At 36.7% G+C, this 20,557-nt stretch overlaps 1 protein-coding gene across 3 annotated transcripts in view; it reads right to left on the bottom strand.

Annotated features, from left to right (window-relative positions):
- Positions 1–20,557, bottom strand: part of TMEM178A (transmembrane protein 178A) — a 107,540-nt gene that overhangs the window by 25,398 nt on the left and 61,585 nt on the right. For 2 of the 3 annotated variants that reach the window (XM_074286657.1, XM_074286658.1), the window contains exon 3: positions 19,465–19,602. In XM_074286657.1, coding sequence (XP_074142758.1) covers positions 19,465–19,602 — 138 coding nt within the window. Of the gene's footprint in view, positions 1–6,718; positions 8,243–19,464; positions 19,603–20,557 lie in introns of those variants that run through there. The other variant, XM_074286656.1, reaches the window with a different exon arrangement.

Raw genomic sequence — 20,557 nt, 5'->3', positions numbered from 1 at the left:
AAAACACAATCACTTGTTGAGATTACTGCAAAGGGCTACTCTGGGATTTTAAAATCCTCTAAAAAGCCTTTCAATGACAAGTTAACAGTGACATATATATATATATATATATATATATATATATATATATATATATATATATATATATATATATATATATATAATTTTTTTTAAGCTGAGGCATTTGGGGTTGTGACTTGCCTAAGGTCACAAAGCTAGGAAGTATTAAATGTCTGAGATCAAATTTGAATTCAGGTCCTCCACATTTTGTAAACCTGCTATTTATATCTTTTCCTATTTAGTATTCCACCATGACAGTTAGGATTAATTTTGACTTTTGTCTGACTCATGGCCTTGGTTTGAAACATGGATTGGCACTAATAACCATAGGACCACAAACTCTAATATTGCTAAAGTTTTGGGTATAATTTTAATATCCTGAACCATATCAACTTACCCAATGAAGTGAGATTTGATATTTAGTAAAGAGTAGGAAGTGAATTTAAATTCTACTAAACTTACTGAAGAATAAAACAATGCCATTAAGGCCATCTTTTTTAAAACAAGTTTCCTGTTGACATCATAGCCCTTCTCTTTTGAGTCCCAAATACTGTCTACCAGGCATTAACTGACTAGGTCTCACACCATCCTAAGGAATATAATATGTTCTCTGCCAGAGATCTGACTGTAGTTTATCAAAAAATACCTTTTCCAAGGATTGTCATTCAGGCCATAAGAGAATTTTTTGTCAGGTTTAATAAGGATATTGAATCTTCTGATACACTGAAGGTAAGTTTTACCATTCATTGGATGTCCATCAATTGGAGAATGGTTGGGTAAAGTATGGTATATGAATGTTATGGAATATTATTGTTCTGTAAGAAATGACCAACAGGAGGAATACAGAGAGGCCTGGAGAGACTTACATCAACTGATGCTGAGTGAAATGAATAGAACTAGGGGATCATTATACACTTCAACATGATACTGTATGAGAATGTATTCTGATGGAAGTGGATATCTTCAACATAGAGAAGAGCTAATCCAATTCCAATTGATCAGTGATGGACAGAATTAGCTACATCCAGAAAAGGAACACTGGGAAATGAGTGTAAACTGTTAGCATTGTTTTTTTGTTTTGTTTTGTTTTGTTTTGTTTTTCTTCCCAGATTATTTTTACCTTGTGAATGCAATCCCTCCTTTGCAACAACAACAACAAAATCCAGTTCTGCACATATATATATTGTACTTAAGATATACTATAAGATATTTAATATGTATGGGAATGCCGGTCATCCAGGGGAGGGAGTGGAAGGAAGGAGGGGAAAAACTCAGAACAGAAGGGAGTACAAGGGATAATGTTGTAAAAAAAAAATTACCTATGCATATGTACTGTCAAAGAAAATGTTATAATTATAAAAATTAATAAAAATATATTAATTAAAAAATAAAATAAAGTAAAAGTTAAAAAAAAAAAGTTTTACCATTCATGCTTAGAGACCCTATCCTGTGATATTTTAGTAACTGAGACCCTTTAAGTTTGGAACTATATGATGATTTTCTAATCCCAGATTGCTATCATACTGTCCCTGAGACTCTGAGTGAGCCATTTCCCTTCCCTAGGCCTTAGCTCTCTCATTTATAAAATGAGAACATTGGATTGGATGATTTGTAAGGGTTTGTTTAGCTCCAGATCCTATGCTGCTGCTGCTGCTTCCATTCTGAGGTTTCAAGTTATTAAATATCAATATATTAAGGAACACCCTCCTAGGTCACAAGCATAGCCTAAAATTATTATCTGGGAAATCAGGATCAAACTGGAAATCAACTCCTGATATAATTCAACATATGACCTTAAAGCATAGACTTGAAGTTGCACTGGCCATTCAGTTCATTTTTCTCTGCCTTGACAATCCTCAGGGGAAATTGGTGAGCATGGGGATCATGGAACCCTAATTCCTATCTGTTGTCCATATCTAGTGTCAAAGTGCTTGATTAGAACAGATCTCCATATGATAGTCTATCATTCCATGACAAGCATTCTTTAGAGGAACATCTTGAAGACTCTACAGCAAAGGACTTCCAGGAGCTGTGAATTACTCTTTGGCCACATATTTATGACCACAAAGCTTCAGCTTATATTCTTCTATGTACCATATGAACTTCAGGGAGAGTATATTTAGAATTCTGGTACCAATTGTTCTTTCTAATATTGCCACCTTAGTAAATAAGTCAATTATTCTAAAAGTCAATTAAGACTGCCTTCTCTGAATCAGTTTCATCCTCATCAAAATGGGGTAATAACAGAATGGGATTATTAGGAAAATCACTTGAGATATTATATGTAAAATTTTGCAGACCTTAAATGACATCTATTATGATAGTGCTAATCTGCAACTAAAAGGTATAGCTTTAAGTGCAATGAAGAATTACCTAAAGGTTTTCACAAAATGGGATTGGATTTCCCATACTAGATCCCTGATCATAATAGATATAAAATGAAAGATAGCATGATGAGGCCCTTCCTCATCCTCTCCCCAGGCCTCTTTCCATTTCTCCCCAAAGTCCCCTCCTCCTAATCTCTTTATTTTTAAAAAAAAATATTTTGTACATATGATACATGTAAGTATTGGTTGCCTTGACAGAATGTAAGTCCTTTGAACTCAGGGACTCTTCCTTTGTTTCTTCCTTCTTTCTCTCTTTCATTATTCCTGCCTTCCTTTCTCTGTCTCTCTGTCTCTGTCTCTATCTATCTCTCTGCCTCTGTCTCTCTTTGTCTCTCTCTCTGTCTCTATGTCTATGTGTCTGTCTGTCTCTCTCTCTCCTTTCCTTCTTTCTTCCTTCTTTTGTCTTCAGCATTCCACCATTTAGTACAGTGTCTGGCACATAGTAGATATTTAATAAATGATTATTGTTTGTTTGAATGATGAAGAAGGCAAAATATAATAAGGAAAAGATATTTTTTCTACTGTCTGTACAATTGACTTTCTTTTACATTTTTTCATTCTGGACATATATTCATAGTAAAATGTATAGTTAATGTACAGGTGTACTTTGAAGTCATGTTTAAGAAGCCTCCGAAATTCAGGTCACACCATTAAAAACACAGGGTCAAGCATCTATATTCACAGCATACAGCGGGGATCAAGTAGTTGCCTAGAGCTCAACCCTTTGTGGACCACTTTCAGCAAGGAAGGAAATAAGACAGCTTCCTTTCAGAGAAGAAAGCCCCTGGAGAAACACATGCAAATGGACCTTGCAGGATTTCAGTTAGCTAAAACAGGTGCCTGACAGGAAGAGATTTCCAAACCATTGTTTTCCTAGTTCTCATCAGAGACCTTAAAAACACATAAAAGGTAGGGCTTCAAATTATGATGCAGAGCCATATGGGGGCTAGCACTGTTTAGGACCTAAAATAAATATTGTATAGTCTTTAGTTCACCAGTTATTTCTGAGTTAATGTGAGTTAATGGTCCTTCTAATTATCCTGATGGGGCCAGCTCACAGAACTAACACCCTCTTTCTATTTAGCCTTATCACATAATGGTACCTTCCTGTGTGTTTCAAGGAAATCAGTACAGAAGGAGTCAATGCTGTCTATTCTGAGCAGTTCCATTGTCCAGTAGAGTTTAGAAGGTCTCCAGATGTTTCCTTTCATTCCCTAGAGGCTTCCTTATGTAGCCTCTATGTACATTGTAGGCAATGTAAACAGTAGGAAAGGATTATAGCATACCAGCATTGGAAGGGACCTCCCAAGTTCTACAGTATGGCTGCTATAGAAGTCTCTCTACAGGAGAAGGTCTTAACTTTTTGTTAGTAGACCCCTTCTCAGAATATATAAAATAAAGCACACTGTGTTTTAAGTAAATAAAATGTTATGTTTTTAACTGCATGAAATAAATCAATTCTACTGAAATACAGCAATCAAAAATTTTTTAAGACAAATTCACAGCTCCCAGATTGATCTCTTGCTCTACAGCATGTCTAATGTGATAATCCAATGGGCTCTGCTTGAAAACTTCTAGTGAAGGGGTCCTATCACTTCCTAAGGTCACCATTTTAGTTCTAATTATTAGAAAGTTCTTCTTGTTATCAAACTTGAATTTATATCCTTGTCTGCTGAAAAATCAGCAAGGAAGACTTGTCTATTCTAACCATTGTTCCTAGTTCTTCTCTGTGAGGTCAAATACAGTAAATCTAATCATTCTTCTATCCCTCCTCCACCTTATAGGAGCAGCAAGGTAACCACTGTGGATAGAGTGAAGTTCTGGAAGTTCTCAGTTCGAATCTAGCCTCAGAGACTTACTAGCTGTGTATTTCCTCATCTTAAAATGATTTGGACAAGGAAATGGCAAACTATTCTAGTATCTCTGCCAAGAAAGTATAGAACATGATTGAAGGATGATTTGAGGGTGAAACAAGAGATCCCATTTAGAAGTCTTTAATTATATTCCATATAGCTCTTACTGTGCCTTGATTAGCCATGGTTTTGGAGCCTCTCATGAGGATCCAGTATCTTAGGTATTCAACATCCCCCAACCTTGTATTTATTTATAAATAGTAAAGGAATATAAAGGAGCAGCACTTCCTATGGAGAATTCTTGGAAGCTGAGTGGAAAATGAGATTGACAGCTGCAGTCAGTTGTCAGTTTTGAAGCTGAAAATGGAAAGAAAAAGAGAAACACGATCCTTCTACAATTAAAGTGGGGAGGGGATACAATGGTAAAGGAGCTAATGAGAGATAATTCTTGCCAAAAAGTTTTCCACAGAAAATGTTTTCCCTAGTACTATGCAATCTTTTTAAATCCGTATTCATAATGGAACCAATAACATAAATCTTCCTAAGAGGGATGCAAGTTCTCTTGTGTCCTCTTGACCAGCTGTCTTGTTTTGGCATTGCATCTGGATCATGTTTCTATGACAGCAAATGGAAAACAGGTGACCTTGAGGGGATGGTTATTCATTTCACAACTTACTTTGGCTGGAAAGGCTATTATGACTTGGGCTTTGCCAAGAGACACTTAAGTCCTGAGTGGATGACCTTGGCTTTTATGTGTGTCTTTAGTGTATGAACCTTTGGTCCTGGTGCTCTTTCACTTGTGGAATACAGTAATCAGAAAGGGCTACCTGACCCTGAGTTGACTGACCCTGTGACTAGACTAGGTTTGAAGCTGTTGGAATCAGTTGGAATCAGTTGGAATCAGTTGGAACTAATCCTGTAATGTCTCTGAAAACTTGTTTCTCACCTGTAGCCCACTCTTCTGACCATGTCTCCTCTCCCAGAGTTTCCCCAGCTTTCTCTATGAAATTTTTAGCTTTTAGGAGGGATAGAAGAATGATTAGATTTTAGGCAATTTATGTAACAGCATAAATGAGGGTGCACCTTCCTGAGACTCCCTCACTCCCTCTTGAAACATATTTAAATCCTACTCCCTTTCCCCTGTCAGTGTTGTGTGGTGTCCCAAATTTTAATTTTCTTGCTTCAATTAAAGACCCTTGTAATTGCATAGACCTCTTTATTTCAGTTGACACACCACTGTTTCTTTTTGTCATTACTATTTTCAAACGCTGTTTGAGTGGCAGGTGTGCGGTAAACAGCATAGATTAAGCAGGATCAAAGGGCTTCCTTTTTAACAGACTCCAGGATACTGGAAACCTCATAAGGTAGACAATTTATCCACACTCTATGCTTCTTTATACAGCTACAAAGTCTTGACAGCAAGGTGGCACAGTGGGGGGCCTGGAGCTAGGAGAACTTGAGTTTAAATCCATCTTCAGACTAGTTGTATGATCCTGGAGAAGTCACTTAGCTTATTTGCCTCAACTGTGAATATGTAAGGAGATAATAATTGGAGAGTACTCAGCCCAATGCATAGCATAGAGTAAAGACTATATAAATGTTAGCTATAATAATAGTAGCAATTCTATAGCACTTTAAGATTTGCAAAATATTTTACAAATTTTTCATTTGATCCTCACAACAATCTTAGGAGATAGGTACTCTTAGTACTCCTATTTTCCAGGTGAGAAAACTAAGGCCAACAGAGCTTAAGCAACTTGCCCAAGATTAGATAGCTAGAAGGTATCTGGGACAAAATTTGAAATCTGGTCTTCCTGACTCTGGATCCATCATTCTACCCACTACATCATCCAATTTATTACCTAACAGCAAAGAAGCAGATTAGAGAACTGGTCTTGGAATGAAGAAGGGCCAAATTTCAAATCTTGCCACTGACAAGTCATATGCTATTTAACTGAGGATAAGACAACTAAATTTTCAGGGCTCTGGGTGACTCTTCTAGAACTATAAGTTGCAGGAAGTGTGTTCTTTATTGATAAGAGGAGTTTATTCACCCCAGAATTCCCTAAAATAATTGAATCACAGATCCAGTCTCTTATCCTAGTTCCCACCCCTAAACAAATTTTATACATAAGCACAGAGTGCTGGATTTAAAGGCTCAGGGAGATTCAAATTTCAATCTAGCCTCAGACGTTTACTAGCTGTGTGATCATGAGACAGTCTCTTAACCTCACTTAACCTCAGTTTCCTTATCAGTCAAATGGGGATAAAAATATCTGTATCACCTACCACATGGAGTTATTATGTATAAATCACATATATACTATGTATAAATCATATTAAAAATTTTAAAGGACTATGTAAATATTAATTTTTGTTATTATGCCCTACAAGTTTCAAGACACTTACCTTGAGAAGTTGTTTGTTGTTTTTTTTTTTTTTTTTGGGGGGGTGTTGTTTTGGTTTTGGTTTGGGGGAGGAGATATCCAGTAAAAGTCAGCTACCATAGTGAAAAGATCATGGGAAGTAGAATGGGGTTAGTGAATCTGGCTGAAAAACCTGAACTGTTGTACCATTTGGATAGCAATTTTGATGATTTTGGTAGTTTATTGTTTATGATTTGTAATAATAATAAAATATGCATATATATGGAGAGAGATATATACGTATATATATATATATATATATATATATATAATTTTAATAGGGCTGATGGGAAATATGATCTATGTCAGTAACTGGCATGAAGTTTTCTGTAAAGTATGTACTTGATTCTATTTTAATTTAAACAATAATGCTCTGTCTATTAATATGAAGTTTGTGAGGGTTTTGCTGAAACATCAACATTGATATCCATTACACAGTTGGGATGTTTTATCACACTGTATATAAAAGGTTATCTATAGAAAAATAGCACAGACTAACAAGAGGGGAGTTATTTAATACTGAAATCCAGTTAACATAAAGAGACTGAAATTGCACGGCAAGACATGACTTCAAACAATACTGCATAGAGTCACTTACTATCTCTTACATAGTTGATTTTGTTTTTCATACATTGTGTTGGGTCCAGTAAAAAGACATAAAAGGGGCTTCAATAAAAGTCAACCGAGCAAGAATTCTCCCTAGACAAAGAATATCCACAAAGAATACATAGATATTTGGTGATGACACAAGACACTATCAGGACAGTCAGCTTTGAGTTTGGGAGATGCTGCATTAAAACTTAGCAAGCATATAGCAAATGATGAGCAAAGTAGGTTTGCTTTGCTAAAAATCATTTTTGCAAATAGAAATCACTCCCTTGGGCAATGGCTATGTACAAACTTTCTGAAATAAATGCAAATTATCCATGTTTTCTTCCCCCAAAAGGTTTTTCCCCCTTTATTGGCCCAAGGAATGTTCCATGGCGCTGCCCCCAAGAGACACATCCAAACGTTACGGAAAACTGCATACGTAATTCATTAAAGCACTTGATTCCACAGTATTCCTGTCCTTAGAATGACTGTAGGCTTTCTCTTTGATCCAGCCACCCAGGCAGGTCAGTAGGATCTCTCTTGCCTCCTTCTTGGCTGGCAGAAGACATGCTGGAATGGAAAGGATCCATTTGTGCTTGGATTCCATGCTTGAGCTTCGACTCTCTTCAGAAGTCCTCCGAGACAAACGCAGGCTGGTGAGCGCCAAATTTGCACGGAAACAATCAGACCGTGGAGTCCCTGGCAGACTTTAGGTGTGCAATCTTGGTCCGGCTAACAAAGGGGTAGGCAGTGCAAAGACCTCCGGCTGCCACAATAAAGCCTAAACTGCACCAAGCGCAAAATATAGACCAGCTGTAACCATGGTCCACGTCATCGGGCAGACTATAAATTAATTTCGGGAGCCGGTTCAAATCATAGGAGATACTGGCAGCGTAAGTGCACAGAGAAATAGTACAAAATATCCCTAAAAAACAAGACAGAGCACAGAGATCAGTTACAGTCTTGTCTGATGGCGGATTAATTTAGTTTTAGCCTGGCTTTAGCTCCGTCCCTGTCAACCGGAACTTTTATGTTTTGTAGCAAGTCACAACTGCTGAGTCTCATCTCTAAACCTAAGGAGCAAATGTACCAGTGAAAAAAAGAGCTAAATTTGAAATCCAGAAAGCTTGGGTCCCAATCCTATCTCTGGCACTTAGTAGTTTATGATATTCTGCAAGTCAATTCAACTCAGCCTTAGTTTTCTCATCTGTAAAATGGAGCTGCAAGTAGAACATGAGGTCTTTACCACCTCACAGAATTGTTGTGACTTATGAGATAAAGTATTTAAAACATTTGGTAAACTCTAAAGTGATACATATCTGCCAGTTATTTTATTTCTTGTTACTAAGTATAGTTTGTAATAATAAAAATATACATATGTATGGAGAGAGATGCACATATAACTTTTAAAAGGACAGATGGGAGTTCTATATTTCTAATCTATTCAGTTTAAATTGAATTATTGATTTACTAATGATTATTACTAATTTAATATTATTACTAATAATAATTAGATGATATCCAGGGTCCTTTCTAGCTCAACAATTTTAGGATTCTGATAACAGAGTAACAATTGTGACTTTAGTGGAAGAAACATGCTATCTTTCTTAGGAGGCTTAGTATGTGCATCAGGAAGATGTAACTCAAATCCTGTCTTATTTACTTCTAAACTGTGTGATCCCGAATAAATCTCTCAGTTTCAATTACCTTGTTAGTAGAACTGATATAATAATAACATTCATCTCCCAGGATTTTTGGAGGATCAAATGGAACAATATATGTAAAGCACTTTGCAAACCTTAAAGTGCCACAAATGCTAATTATTGCAACTACATTATGTCTAATCTTCAAACTCTTAATGGGTACTCTTAATGATTCTGATTTATCTAGGTAGCACTCACATTCACACCTGTGTTTTCATGTTGTTGTGAGGTGAGAGGCAAGGGGAGAGCATAAACACATGTCTGTTAATGAGAGTAATAGTAATATTACTATTAATAATAACTAATTATATAACGTCTAATAATTTTTATTAATATATATTATATCTCTAACATATATATGTTATATAGAACATGTCTAACAATCTTTGATGGTTATATCTTCAAAGAATTGATATATATATATATACATACTTGTTTCTTATCAATACAATTATATATCTTTATATATATATTTTTTTTTCAGCATATTGTTTCCTGTAGCTCATGTTTCAAATGAATCTCCTTAGGTATTTACACCATTAATGCATCCATTCTTCCCAGGAACTTGGAAGAGGTGAAAGATGGCTGCAATAAGAGATTATATATTTGAACCCATTTGGAATGCCAACAAATTAAGGGACATGATCAGAGTGGCCACAGTCCAAATTAAACCCATTCGCTTTTAGCATCCATTTTCCACTAACACATACATTTGTAATTATCTCGAACAGCCTGGCCATTAAAAATCAGGTCTGGGATAAAATGGTGAGCCCCAATGCTCAGAGGCTAAACAACCAGCTGAGAGCTGAAGATTTTTTAGCAACTGTAACTATGCCCCAATGATGTGAATGTTTCCATTACATAGCAATGACCTTCTGAGGATTCTCACATTTGATGGGCAGAGGATGACAATGAGACCCAGGAGCTTAACTCCAAGAAAGTGGAGGGAGGGAGGAAAGGGGTCATGGAAACCCTACATGGCCTATTAGCCTGCATCAGAATTTCCAGATTCCATTCCTTGTTTTTCCACTGATTATAAGACTCCCAGAATGCCAAGCCTCTTCATGATTTCATTTTGTGGGTCTGTTGTTATTATTATTGTTGTTTAGTTTAATGCAGGTGTGTGATAAAAATGCCATCAGTTTGAGAATTGCTTTGGACTCCTTAGGGATATTTCGTTACTAAAAGAGATAGTAAGAAAGACTTGGAAATTGGGAGGAAAAGGTCTCACTTTTAAAAGGAGACTCATTTTTAAGAGCTCCAGGGATCAGAGTATTTTCAGAAGAACCCAGAGAAAATAGCAATTTTAAAGGAATTTTTTGAAGAAAATCATTAAAGGTAATCTGTTAAGTGCTGACTCATCTTCCCCATCAAACTAAATTATCACATATTCCTAAGGCACTCTCCCCACTTCATGCACATGTAGAAAAAATGTAAGATCTAAAATGTTTAAAACAAGTGCTAAGATTCTTTGATACTTTCTATCCTTTTGGGGGGTGGAAGGCTAAGGAAGAGAGTTACCAAAGCATTAGTTTCCTCTTTCTTAACCTAGACTGTAAAAATAAACAAGTTGTTACTTTGAGCAATTCAGAGAAGGGAAAATATCAGGATTAAAATATTTTTCTTAAGGAAATATCTTCAAAATGGAATTTTCCTTTTCTTTCTTTTAAACAGTGTGAAAAGTATTCTTATTCCTATATGACCATTTAAGTTAAATCAAAACAAAACACTGCATGTTTACAAGGACCTTTTAATGAATGCTGGTAATGGAACAATAAAGTAGTTTGAAAAATTGATCTCTAGAGTATTAACAAGTAGGATATAATAAAACTATGACCTGTTCAAGGAAAAGAACTGTTCTTTGTAGTTAATTATATACAGAAGTGAGAATGAACAAAAATATTTCACAAGAACAAAAAATATGATAGTTTAAAAATTTAAGCTTTAAGAATCTTCTGGAGACTGAGGCTTCTGGAGACTAGAAAAGGATGGTTTCCAAAATCTAGCATATTTTTTTTTCAGGCTAATTCTATATTATACTATATAAATGCTATATAATGCTATATAAAATCTCAGAGACAATGGGATACTGCAGTTTCATGTCTTTAAAAAAAATAATAACTAGCATTTAAATAATGCTTTAAGAATTACAAAATATTTATGTGCATTTTCTCACTTGGATTTCATAATATTACTTTGTATAAATTGTTTTGGTGGCTCAGTGGATATAAAACACTGGGCCAACCAGTCAGGAAGTTCTGAGTCCATATTTGGTCTCGGACATTTATTAGCTTTTTGACTTTGGACAAGTCACTTAATCCTATTTGCCTTAATCCACTGGAAAAGGAAATAACAAATTACTCCTGTATTTTTGCCATGAAAAGGTCAGACAGGGTCACAAAGAGTCAGACATAACTGAACAGCCAATAAAAAGCACCACCAACGACAACAATGAATTGTTTTAAGAGTGCAATGTCAGTATTCAATGGTATATATCTCACCTCCCCATTGTCCCCTCCACCAAAAAAAAAAAAAAAGGCATGGGAACTAGATGTTGTCTATTGGATCTTACATTTTAATGTGGGGTCTTTGCATCAATAGAAACTCTTTCTTGATCAGCTCCTGTAGGAAATATTCCCCTGATTCAGTGCAAAACTAACCTGTAGAAGGCCTTTCTCAGTTCTTCTGGATACTAAAAGTCTTTCAAGTTACCTTCCATTTACTCTTTAGTGTACCCAACTGTATCTACTTATCTATTTACATATCTGCTTTCTCCACCATGCCCCCAGAGATGCCTTTTTTCTCCTTTTTATCCCATTCATTAAAATATAAGCTCCTTGAGAGGTGGGACTGCCTTCCCTTCTGTTTGTATTTGTGTTTTTGAAGTTTAGCACTGTGTCTGAAACACAGTATGCACTTAATGCTTATTGATTTGGCTTGTAGTCAAGTAGAGACCAACATTACCCACCACAAAGCCTTTTCTCTGCGTCTCCTTTTTCCTGACAACACAAAGTCAACTCGATCTTTGGGACCAGCTCATATCCCTCATTTTGAAGGGGAAAAAAAAAAGAGAAAGAGAAGGAGAAGGAGAAAGAAGAGGAGGGGAAGAGGAAGAGGAGAAGGAAGAAGAAGAAGAGAGGAGAAGGAGGAGGAAGAGTTTAAGGTTTGGAAAACACATTACAAATGTTATCTAATTTTATCCTCACAACAACCTGGAGGTAGATGCTATTATTAGGAGGGGAAGAGAAAGGGGAGAAGGGGAAGAGGAGGAGGAAAAGGAGAAAAAGGTGGGTGGAAGAGAAAGGGAAAGAAAATGAGGAGGGAGAGGAGGAGGGAGGAAAAAAGAGAAAGAGGAGGAAAGGAAGAGGAAGAGAAAGAGAAAGAGGAGGAGGAGGAAGAGTTTAAGGTTTGAAAAACACAATACAAATGTTATCTATTTTTATCCTCACAACAATAAGAAGGTAGATACTATTATTAGCCCCAGTTTACAGAAGAGGAAACTGAGGTTAACAAAAGTTAAATAGCTGCCCCAGGGTCACATAACAGGGATCTGAGGCCAGATCTGGCCTTCCTGACTCTAGGTCCCCATTCTTCACTATACCGTCTAGGTAGCTTGGTATATTGCAGAGAAAATCCTGTTTCTGGTATGTGTTAAACTAGATGGCCACTAGGGTCTCTTTCAGTTCCTAAATTTGATGGTTCTATGAAATATTCAATATTTAATATAGCTATCATATTAATTTTAGATAGGTTTAATTTATGATATAGTAGCATTTACTTTTATGCACTGTACTTTTATGAACACTTTATGACACTCTCAGGGGCCTTACTATAATCAATGTTTACAGTAAATTTCTGACTATTTTCTAAGATCTAAATTTATTTTATTATTTTAACTACTTTAAAAGCCTGTGCTGTGTCCTTGCTTTTATGATAAACTATTGGTTACAGCTATGATTTCACAGAATCACTGCATCATTTATTTGACACTGAGTCATAGGTCAGAAATACAACCCTCAGAAGTAACATTTTGTCTATGGGAAAACATGAGCCATTCCTAGAAATGCCTTACAGCAAAAAAAGGAAGGATTGCCTGTCTTTATCTGTATCCCCATACAATTTCTCTCCTAATCTTTCCTCCTTTACACCACTCTCTAACAAGCAGATGGTCCTTTTCCTTGGCAAGATGAACTTCTCTTTATTCTGTGTCATTCACTAACTTACCCCCTTAATCACTTCCCCCAATCCCCTTTGTTGCTAAATTTTAATCTTTCCCTATCTACAGGCTGCTTTTCTGCTGTTCATAAACATACCCAGGTCTTTCTTGTCCTGGGGACAAAAAAAAAAAAAACCTTTTAATTTGATCATAGCATCCCTCAAGCTATCAACCTCTTTCTCTCCTCCCTATTACAGCCAAACCCTTGGAAAGAACCATCTGTGCTTATTGTCTCCATTTCCTTTCCTCTCATTGTTCTCAACCTGTTCTAATGTGCCATAGTAACAACTCATCACTCAAATGAAACTCTTCTCTCCAAGGTTACTAATGATCTCTAAATTGCTACATCTGAAGATGTTTCTAAGACTTCATTCTTCTTGACCTTTTTGCAGCTTGAGCCACAATTGACCCCCTCCCTCCTTTGGATACTCTTTCTTCCCTGGTTTTTCTAACACTGCTCCCTCCTCGATCTCCTACTTGTCTGATTGCTCTTTTGCTGGATTATCATCTATATGACAAATTTTCTCTAGCATGGACATTGCTTCCCCTTTTGGTCTCTATTTCTTGCACCTAGAACAGTGCCTGGCATATAGTATGTGCTTAATAAAAACGTGTTGATTGATTTTTGGGTGTATATCCCCAAGGCTCTCCCCAGAACCCTTTTTTCTTATCTCTGAATTCTTTTGGAGTGATCTCTATATCTCTCACAGGTTCAATTATCATCTCTATACATGACTCCCAACTTTCCATACTTGGAGCTTATTTGTTTCTAGAGCCTTTGTCCCATTATCACCAATTGCTATTGGACAGCTTCATCTAGCTCTCTTGGAGATATCCCAAACTCCAATGAGCTCAATAGAGAAATAATGATCCTTCCTTCCATATCCCTCTATTTTCCTAACTTCTCTATTTTCACTAAGGAAACCACTCTCTTGCAGGTTGCAAGTTTGTAACCTGAATCATCATAAGTTTTTCATCCTCATCTCTCATCCATTCAGTTGTTGATTCAAACTGTGTCATATCTCCTATCCTTTTGCACTCCACTCAACCTATCCCAACCTAATTTAGGACCTTGTCACCACTCATCAAAAATATCCTGTGAATATTTGGTAATAACTTACATGTGTTATTTTCCTTGTAAGGTCCTTGAGGTCAGGGATGATTATTTTCTTTGTACCTCTGGTACCTATGAAAGTACTTATACTGAAATGTTTGCATGTTTGCATGCATCCATGAATGAATGAATGAATGAATGACTAAATGAATGGTTAGGGCATGTTTTTTTTAGGCTAATGACTTGCTGCCATAATAATTTCTTAGCAAGATGTTACAGATGGGGGCAGCTAGGAGGTGCAGTAGATAGAGCACCAGCCCTGAAGTCAGGAGGGAACTAAGTTCAAATCTTCCCTCCGACATTTAATATTTCCTAGCTGTGTAACCTTGGGCAAGTCACATAACCCCAGTTGCCTCAGGGGGGAAAAAGATGTTGCAGATGATATTTCTAAATATTGTAGATTCTGCTACCTGCAGATATATGGAAAAAAGAAATTCTATCAGCTACTAATAGTTTTTCCTACAATTGTCCATGGTTATATTAACACAGCTAGTTTCTCTAATGTGATCTTAGCAGCTTGGACATCCTGCTATGAGGGGAAAGGGATTTAAGTGTGGTCAGTGGGAAACCTCACTGGGAGTGAAATGTGCAGTTGGAGAAAGGAAGGAAGAAGAGAACCTAGGGAACAGTTCCCAAGTGTGCATAGATACTGTGCAGACTACCTATTCCACATGTTAGTAATTAGAAGCTGTCTGTAAAGAATAAAACAAAGACTAAAAATCTGACACACATTTAAAAAAAAAAACTTTCCATTTTAACATAGTATGCTGACATAACACTGAAATTCTTCCACTGAAGATTCTGCTAATAAACAGACATAGGATAAAAATCAAGACCCTCTATCTAAAAGTAGCTAAATTTAGCTTTAGTAATTTGTGGGTGTCAGGCTGATTCAGGCAGTTAGTGACATTTCTTAACTTTACTGCTTGAGTCAGATATATCCCTGCCCCCCCCCATTTCACTCATATTTTCCATTACTAAATGTGTACAGTCAACACTGAATATTTACACTGAATGTGTGGAATGTGTGTATTATTTTCTCCCATGAGTGGGATTATCTCGATATATCAGGTTTTGAAAGTGGGCCCTAAGACTAAATTCTGAGAAGGAAAGAATCCAGTCAGGCAGTGAGTGAGAACTCTCCCTTAAGGTAAGGTGGATGGCCAAAGAAGTGAAAAAAGAAAAGGGTTCAACCTTTGGAAAAACATACACACACACACACACACATATATAAAACATATATCTCTGTTAGATTTGCAAAATTGTATTGAAATTAACATAAACATTTTATTGAGTTTTTGTGGTATGTCAGGCACTGTGCTAAGTGATTAGAATACAAATATAAGCAAGATAAACATTTCCTGCCTTCAGGGCATTTACACACTTTGGTCAGGAAAGGGGAACATAATGTATAAAGGGGTATCTGAAAGAGGGGTACAGTTTATTTATTTACTGCATCATGGCCCAAAAATGCCTGGGAAGGAGGTGCAGTGACCTGCCTACTCATAGATCCTGGGTTCAAAATCTTGCCTCTGAAATAGCTTCTGTGATTATTTTTCCAAGTTGCATCTTCCCTGGAAGTCAGTTTTCTCATCTTCAAAGAAGAAAGTGATGAGCTTCAGGTTTTGGGGTTCCCTTTAATAGGAAACCAAATGATAAGGTCTAGATTTAAGGAACGAAAATGAGATTAGGGTTTCTGATAGTCAGGGAATTAAATGATAAGGTCTAATGGCAGGTTTGGGATTCAAAAAACCAAATGGAGAGGTTTGGCTCCCCTGCACCCCCTTGGGATTTGGTGCAAGGATAGGGAGTTTTGGGGAACTCCCTTCTGGCGACACAGAGGTTCTCTGTAAAGGAGTTTACAGACCCGAAAACCTAGATTGATTAAAAGAGGTTTATTATAGGGATTGGGAAGTAAGGTTAGAAATCCTGACAGAGTCATAAAGTCTGGATAGGGAAATAGGTGAGGATAAAGAGCAGAAGGTACTGGAAAAGAATATTACTCCAGTGGGCAGAGGCCTATTTGGCATAGCATGGCATAGCCTAGCATGGCATAGCATGGCATGTTTAGAACCTCTGCAAAGAGAGGATTTTAGTTTGGCTCTTTTATAATAGGAGCTTTGGCTACAAGCTCTAGGGGTCTAGTGGGTGGAGTCCCAAGTTGGCTCTTCTAGCTGGGTTTCAGCTTGAGCTGGAATTTGAATAGAATGAGTTTCTTGAATAGAGTTGGAATTCTTTTCCTAAGGACTAGAATCAGTCCCACCTAGATAACAGAATGAAAAGGTCTTGCTTCCCTTGGGCAGGTCACTCATTGAGGCAGAGTTGAGGAGATTTTCTTCTTAACGGATTTTTAGAGTTTTGGGGTCCCTTCTTCAAGAGGATTTAATTAGATGCGTTAAATGATCCTTTCCAGATCTAAATCTATAATCCTCCATGAGAGAAATATTGGATATAAGAGATAGCATTTATAAAACACTTAAAGGTTTGCAAAGCATTCTCCTAGGATATCTAATTTGTTCCTTAAAACAACCCTGTGTTGTAGGTGCTATTATTATCCCCATTTTATAGTTAGTAAATTTAAATTATTTTGTTTCTGTCACAATTAAAAATCCCAAGGGCACAGAATCCTTTTGCATCTGAGTTACAGAAGTTCCCAACTCCCCTCAAACAAGGGATTTGAAAGGCTTCTTCCTCCTAACCCAAACCCTGGGAGCTAGAATGCTAACTAACTTTCTTCTGCTTCCGCTTCTGTTCAGATCAGCACAGATCTGGGGAAGCAAAAACAAAACAAAGCTGAAACAATCCATCTCCCTATTTTCAGCTCATGATGGAATGATACTATTAGGGAATACTTTCATATTCTTCATCCTACTTCCCTGCTCTGCATTTCAACCCCCTATCAGGTAATTTAGAAAATACCTTCATTTTACTACATTTAATGTAGATAACAGGACATGTCCCATTGGTACCATCCTAGCTCATTACTGTCTCAGATGGCAGATAAGGTTGAAGCCCTGAAGTTCTAGGTGGGTGGATGGGGGTCTTTGATTAGATTGTAGATATCATCCTCTTAGCCCAAGTGCTTCCCATTGTGGGCATGGAGGCTATTCTGTCCCTGCTAACAGCTGTTTTCCTCCTTCCTTTGTGAAATTGGTTCAAGCTCTCTCCATGTAGGATGATGCTTTTAATCTCAACCACTGATGCTACAAAAGTGCCTGCTTCAATTATAGCACAACTGCAGGGGAAGGTAGAGGGAGAAGCAGAGAAGATGGTTATGAAGGGTCACTAAATACTACTTTGGCTATAATGCCAGTCCAATGTTGGAAGAATCACATCTGTGTTAGCCATGGCTACTATCAGTTCTCAAGACCTGGAATAGCTCAGCTGCAGATGAGCTCCTGGCCTGGGGCAACCAAGGGTGACCAAGCAGCTTTTAGTTAAGAAAGACTCTGGGTTTCTCCGGAACAACTAAAGACTTACAGTATTCTATAGCCTACTCAAATCATGTGAGAAATTTCATTTTCTGATTTTGGAAGAAAAGATGTACAAATACACACACACACACATATACACACATTCTACAGTGGAATTAGTTTAAATTATGAAACTCCAGGGAAGTTGAAACAAGCTCATTCTAAATGACTATATGTCTGTGGCAAATGTAATTATTTTCTGATATCAAGTATATTTTAAGGAACTATTAATTGGCCCACTCACTAAAAATGCTTCATTAATGCATCAACTATTACATGAAGAGCTGTAAAAGAAATACACTATTCTTCACTAATGTCAAATTAGACCATTTTGGCCCCCTAGTCATGACAGGAAGACAGTTCAGATGACAATGATTTTTCTTTTCCAGATGGCCTATACACTTGGAGAGGAGTTAGGAGTGGAGAATAGTCAAGCCAGTCAAATCCTTCTTCTTTCATTAACAACTGTCTTCCTTAGATTAGCCATAGAAGATGAATTTGGCTTCCCCGTAATATAAGACCATGAACCAAAAAGATGTTATCTAAAATCTAAAGGGATCCAGAAAGATGTGAGAATTCCCTGAGAGAAATTCTGGACTCTACAGCAATTAATTTCATTCTCTCTGCCTTGATGACAATCTGATCTAATCTTAAAACTCATCTACTATTTTATCCAGTGGAGAGAAAATGCCCAAGAACCAATTTCCTCATTTGATATTATTCATTCTAATATCCCTATACACAAATGAAGATAATAAATCGTATTCTCTGAATTCAAGTCTAAGAATAACTATGTACAGTGATAAAAGATAGTAAAGATGGACAAAACTTAAAATCTGAAGAACTTGGATTTAAATACGGGATTGATGAATTGCCAAGTCATTTAATCTTGTCAAACTTTTGTTTCTTCGTCAAAAGGATGAAACCTTTCTTATCCATGCATAGAACTATGGTAAGAATCAGGTGAGATAAATTATGTGGAAGCATTTAATTACTAAAAAGTGTTAAATAAAAGTAAAGTATTATTAATTATTTAACACAAAATGCATTATTCTAGAAGCCAAATGATGATCATAATAACTCATATTCAGTAGCACCCAGATTTTGAATGGATTTTCCATTAATGAAAGTGACCTTTTGCAGCTCTAGTTACACTATGTTAGTGTCCCTTTATAACCAATGACCACTCCAGTCTTAAGAGAAAAGAATAGGGTTTATTTTCTGGCCTTTTCATTTTCTTTGCTTGATGTGACTTTTACTGAAATGACAGACATCTCTTAATATTTTTTTATCTAACAACTGTCATTGGGAAGCTCCAAAACAAAGATCATTACTTAGACCAGGGTTTCTTAAATTTTTTCCAACTCTGACTCCTTTTGGCCTGAGAAATGTTTAGATATATATCTATATATCTATATATCTATAAATATAAATATAGATATATCAGATATATACATATATATATATCAGGTATATATAAAATAGTAAACAAACCCAACATTTGCTAACAATAAATCATAATTTTGTGACCTCACAAACCAGTTTAAGAATCTGGAGCTTAGACAGTAACTGCTGGAGGAGCCAAGAAAACTATATGGTTCACCTATCATGGGTAGAAGAGAGGGGATATTTTCACCATACCTGTCATAAGGAAAAGCAGTCCTGCAACGTGCTGGGTAAGACTTTCCTCCCAAAAGAAACTGACAGTGGCAACAATGCAGCCGCAGAGGAGTACAGCTGCAGCCATTCCCAGGAAACCTGCTGTGATTCTTCGTAAGTCTGGTACCAGAAGAGAAATAGAACAGAGTATTTAATGCTTCTGGACTATAGATATGAAATAAGGAAGAGCTTAATACAGATATTGAAGGGAATCATGCCATTACCTTCCTAGGGGATGACTTTTAAGATTTGTAAGCCATGGGGCAAGGAAAGGTTAAAAAGCCCCCTTTCTGAAAACTTCAAAAGAGCAAAAGGGAAATAAACATAGAAATGGGAGTAGGTGATGTAGAAATACCCACCACGTCTCTTGACTGCACTCAATATTTTAAATCAAGTCAGAAAAGGATTCCTATAGAAAGCTGGGCTTAAAGGAAGAATGGGTTAACCTGAAACACATTTCAATCCAAGCTTGTGATCTAATTAGTGCAGAAACTCCCAGTGAGTAAATTCTAGTAATGTAGACTGGCAACTATTTTGCACCTTACAACCTTAGAGAATTGTCCATCAGAATAGTGAATATAGAGACAATGAATGTATCTTCAGTGATTTTCTGCACTAAAAGTTTAGCTAACAACTCAAGGTCACAAAGCCAGTGTAAGAAGCAGAGGAGGTTCTTGAAATCAGGTCTTCCTGACCCAGAGGCCGGCTCCTCTATCTATTTAATTGACCTTGCTACTACTCATGTCAGGGTTGCTAATACAAAAGCAGCAATTTATGCTGTAAAATTGGTCAGCACTATTCCAGATGGCAGCAATTTAAGTGCTTCCTTTAAGGAGAGAAACTGATCCTTTAGGGAAAGAGATTTCATAAAATCTTTTTTTCAATGGGAAAAAAAATCCTCAGTCTATAATGGTACAAGAAAGCACTCCAAGAATGTAGGCAGATAGATGGTTCTGATGACAGTCAGGAAGACTCAGTTCAAATTCAACCTTAGACACTTACTAGTTGTTTAACTTTGGGCAAACTATTTAACCCCATTTACCTCAGTTTTATCATTTGTAAAATGAACTGGAGA

Source organism: Sminthopsis crassicaudata, chromosome 2, assembly GCF_048593235.1.
Source record: "Sminthopsis crassicaudata isolate SCR6 chromosome 2, ASM4859323v1, whole genome shotgun sequence".
Lineage (NCBI taxonomy): Eukaryota > Metazoa > Chordata > Mammalia > Dasyuromorphia > Dasyuridae > Sminthopsis > Sminthopsis crassicaudata.
This window is presented reverse-complemented; position numbering and strand designations above follow the sequence as displayed.